Consider the following 851-nt stretch of genomic DNA (forward strand, 5'->3'; position numbering starts at 1 on the left):
CATATGAATCGGTACATATGAATCCTTGCTGCTAGCTTTTCCACATTTCCGTTCGTATGCGCGAAGACTAGAACATCCTTCCCCTCCTAAATAATCAAATTCTGTGTCCGTCGTGTCATTCCAGGTCGCGCCACGCATGGACACGCACGCCCTCCTCGCCTTGCTTCTCGCCGTCCTGGGCCGCGACGCCTTCGGAAGGTCACCCGAAGGAGCGCTGGGTCGAGAGAACATTCGGGAAGAGGCGAAAGGAGTTGGAGAATTGACATCTCCGGTCAGTGTTTTGACCCCGTGGGAGCACAGGTCACTCTCGCCGGAGCGGAAGAAGAGGTCACTGGGAAGACAAGACCGGAATTATGGTGGGCAGTATTCTGTTGACAATATCGCTCTGTAAATGACGATAGCAATAGAAATGACGATAGCATTAGCAGTTATCCCAACAGTGATAATAATAGATCAGCAAATAATAAACGAAAAACAGATAAAATTCAGAAAACAGTCTAAGTCGAAAGTAGACGAACAGATGTTCCAATGCAGATCTACTTCCTCAAAATCTATAAATCAAATGCAATAAAACAGCATAGAAATACCCTTTGTTTTCTCTTATAAGTGATTGTTTATTATTAGTTTGACATCTCGGTCATGTAAAAAACAGAATTCAGTAGTTCGTATTTTCAACAACGTCCGTATTTCACAAACGAAAAGTCTTATGACTCATGCTCAAGTCACTGAGGTCACTTGAGATGTTTATATCTGTAAAAGCAGGTTAGTCCAAATTAAGGCTCTGCTTGCTGTTACTTGCAACTCTAACATATGTCTGTCTGTCTGCCCCCCCCCCCTCTCTCGTCATGTTT

The 851-nt window shown here is 44.1% G+C and overlaps 1 protein-coding gene across 1 annotated transcript in view; it reads left to right on the plus strand.

Annotated features, from left to right (window-relative positions):
• Positions 1 to 851, plus strand: part of LOC119590976 — a gene marked incomplete in the record, with an annotated part of 2,923 nt that overhangs the window by 1,421 nt on the left and 651 nt on the right. The window contains 1 exon segment of the mRNA XM_037939708.1: positions 125 to 356. Coding sequence (XP_037795636.1) covers positions 125 to 356 — 232 coding nt within the window.

This window comes from Penaeus monodon, chromosome 28, assembly GCF_015228065.2.
Source record: "Penaeus monodon isolate SGIC_2016 chromosome 28, NSTDA_Pmon_1, whole genome shotgun sequence".
NCBI classification, from domain to species: Eukaryota; Metazoa; Arthropoda; class Malacostraca; order Decapoda; family Penaeidae; genus Penaeus; species Penaeus monodon.